Genomic DNA, 3,096 nt, shown 5'->3' with positions numbered 1-3,096 from the left:
CTGTGGTTGGAAGGAGTCACCCTGGGCAGGGCAAGGCAGGGTAGGGGAGGGCAGGACAGGGTCCTTCTGCTGTGGAGAGGCTGCTGTGTGGCTCAGGGCTGCTCTCAGCTCCAGCTCATGCCCAGATCATTTCCAGGGGGGCTTTTCATGTCTGTGTTCAGGCCAGGGGTTCCTGACCCAGGCTCTGCTCTCCTGAATCTTTGCTCCCACTGTCTCTGGCCTGGCTGGTGAGGAGGAAAACTCAGCAGTGCCTTTAGAGCAGGGCCTGAGCCTCTTAAACCATCACACAGAGCTTTACTGGGAACCTCACCAAATGCCTACACTCCTCACCTGAGGGCTTTCCTGAGTGGCTCTCTGTCCCTCTCCTTGCCTGTCTCAGATGCTCTTTGTGTTGTTTATGGTTCTCTGGACATGGAAGCCTCAGCTGCAGAGTCAGGCACAGACACTGTGAGATCTTCAGTGCAGGTGGAACCACAGCAATGAGGTGTCCCAGCTGTCCTCCAGCCTGGGAAGCTCTGGGCAGTGCAGGCTGTGAGGCTGGCAATGAGCTGACTGCAGGAGCTGCCATGGTCATGCCTTGGCTGAGTCTTTGAGGTGTCCATCCAGGCTGTGTTGCCTTCCAGGGGACACTGAGCCAAGTGTCTCCTGGACTAGAGGTGGGATGCTGAGACCCTGAGACACTGAGTGGTGTGTGGTGGATGCCTCTGCTCTCAGCAGTGTCTGGTGGCTTCTCAGGGTGACATGGGAGCATGGTCACCCTCCAGCTGAGGTGCAGAGCAGGGTGACTTAGAGTCCATGGGGAGCTCTCCCACTCTTGCCTTTTAGCCTAAGCCATGACCAAGCAGTGCTTCAGCCTTGGAGCTGAAGGAAGGTCTCTGAGAAGAAGCAGCAGCAGGGGACAGGGGAGGGTCTGTGGGGAGTGGTTTTGGTTGTGCTGAGAGAATTCTCTTCTGATTTGTCACTGTCTCCTTTTCTTCTGACAGTGCCTCATGGCCAGAGGCAGCAGATGGCCAACAGCAGCTCCATCACCCACTTCCTCCTCCTGCCATTCCCAGGCACAAGGCAGCTGCAGCTCCTGCACTTCTGCCTCTTCCTGGCCATCTACCTGGTTGCCTTGCTGGGCAATGGCCTCATCATCACCACCATAGCCTGGGACCACCACCTCCACACCCCCATGTACTTCTTCCTCCTCAACCTCTCCTTTCTTGACCTGGGTGTCATCTCCACCATTGTGCCAAAATCCATGGCCAACTCCCTGTGGGATACCAGGGACATCTCCTATGCAGGATGTGTTGTGCAGGTGGTCTTCTTCGTATTCCTAGTTACAGCAGAGTTTTATCTCCTCACCATCATGTCCTACGATCGCTACGTTGCCATCTGCAGACCCCTGCACTATGAGACCCTCCTGGGCAGCAGAGTTTGTGTCCAGCTGGCAGCAGCTGCCTGGGCCTTTGGGGTTCTCAATGCTCTGCTGCACACAGCCAATACATTTTCCCTGCCCCTCTGCCAGGGCAATGCTGTGGACCAGTTCTTCTGTGAAATCCCCCAGATCCTCAAGCTCTCCTGCTCCACATCCTACCTCAGGGAACTTTGGCTTCTTGTGGTTACTGTCTCTTTTTCATCTGTCTGTTTTGTGTTGATTGTGGTGTCCTATGTGCAGATCTTCAGGGCAGTGCTGAGGATCCCCTCTCAGCAGGGACGCCACAAAGCCTTTACCACCTGCCTCCCTCACCTGGCCGTTGTCTCCCTGTTTATCAGCACTGTCTTCTTTGCCTACCTGAAGCCTCCCTCCTTCTCCTCCTCATCCCTGGATCTGGTGTTGTCAATTCTGTACTCAGTGGTGCCTCCAGCAGTGAACCCTCTCATCTACAGCCTGAGGAATCAGGCGCTGAAGGCTGCCCTGAGCAAACTGATCCCTGGATGCTTTCACAAGCAATAAATTCTTCTGCAGAGCAATTCTGATGTCACTCAGTGCAGGCCCAGCCTGGCCTCTGTAATTTGTGGTGGTGTTTCACTCTTTATCAAACTGTCATCCCTCTTCTAACACATTCTCTGCTTTGCTGACCAAGAGTTTGTGCAGCAGGACCTCTGCTCTTTCTTTGCTTACTAAAATAAAGAACCTTTCATTAACATTTTCCTTCCTGAGATCCTTCCTCCAGGACTTCTCCAGGGCTTTCAGGTCAGGTCCTGTGCTTATTTGGGGGATAGAAATAAATAAAGACCCCTTCAGTAACAGGTTTTTTTCCTGAGTACCTTCCTCCAAGCCTCTGGAGCTTCAGGGAAAGGTCCTGTGTGCAGAGGAAGAGGGGCAAAGACTCCCAGCACAGCAGGACTGCCAGGGAGCACCAGCACCTGGACTTCCAGGGCTGTTCTCTTTCCAATTCCAGCCTCTCCTGGGTCAGTGCAAGGCCTGAGTGCTGTGGCAGCTTGGTCATTGTTCTCCTGCATGCCAGCCCTGTGAGTACAGGCAGGGACAGGCCATGGGAACTACTCTGACTGAGCTGGCCCCAAGAGCAGTTCCACAAAGACAGATGATCTGCTCAGGGCAGAGTCTGAAGGCTTAGGGCTTCATCCAAAGTTTCTCTCCAGAGCAGGTCCAAGGAAGCGTCCCAGGGATGCAAACAGCAGGGAACAGCTCAAGTGTGAGTGTGCAGGGCTGGGGCACACAGCAGTGTGCTGACACAGAGAGGCCTCCTGCAAGAGGCCTGAAGGAGCAGCACAGCGTGCTCTGATCTGTATCTCTGTTCACTGCACAGCCTGGGGAAGCTGTCCCAGGGCAGTCATCCTAGACTAGCCTTTACAACCACTTTTTCCAGCAGTAGACTCACACTCAGCTTGGACAGGCTCTTTGTCCCTCCACAGGAGGACATGGCCTCAGGAAGTCAGCAGTGCCTGTTTGCATTGTGCAGATGAGATGTCAGCAGATGAGCTGAGGTGAATCTGAGTGAGCAAACACTATCAGCTATTGCTGGGGGTGCCAAGGCTCTGGAGGTTTGAGGAGCCTCCCAGCCTCTGGCAGGCGCAGCAGGAGGCCAAGGAGATTCTTAGTCTGTTGCAGGGCAGTGCCTGTGTGAGTGATGGGGAAAGACTCTGTCT

At 54.5% G+C, this 3,096-nt stretch overlaps 1 protein-coding gene across 1 annotated transcript; it reads left to right on the top strand.

Moving 5' to 3' along the window:
- Positions 1-1,003: 1,003 nt before the first annotated feature.
- Positions 1,004-1,939, top strand: LOC128899723 (olfactory receptor 14A16-like). The gene has a single exon (XM_054179405.1). The coding sequence runs from the start codon at positions 1,007-1,009 to the stop codon at positions 1,937-1,939; it is 933 nt and encodes a 310-aa protein (XP_054035380.1). The 5' UTR covers positions 1,004-1,006.
- The last annotated feature ends 1,157 nt before the right edge of the window (positions 1,940-3,096 follow it).

This window comes from Dryobates pubescens, unplaced genomic scaffold (genome assembly GCF_014839835.1).
Source record: "Dryobates pubescens isolate bDryPub1 unplaced genomic scaffold, bDryPub1.pri scaffold_34A_arrow_ctg1, whole genome shotgun sequence".
NCBI classification, from domain to species: domain Eukaryota; kingdom Metazoa; phylum Chordata; class Aves; order Piciformes; family Picidae; genus Dryobates; species Dryobates pubescens.
Note: the sequence above shows the minus strand (reverse complement) of the source record. Positions and strands in the feature narration are given on the sequence as shown.

Excerpts from the sequence above, each read along its gene's own strand:
- LOC128899723 (XM_054179405.1), top strand. The coding sequence starts at position 1,007 with ATGGCCAACAGCAGCTCCATCACCCACTTCCTCCTCCTGCCATTCCCA.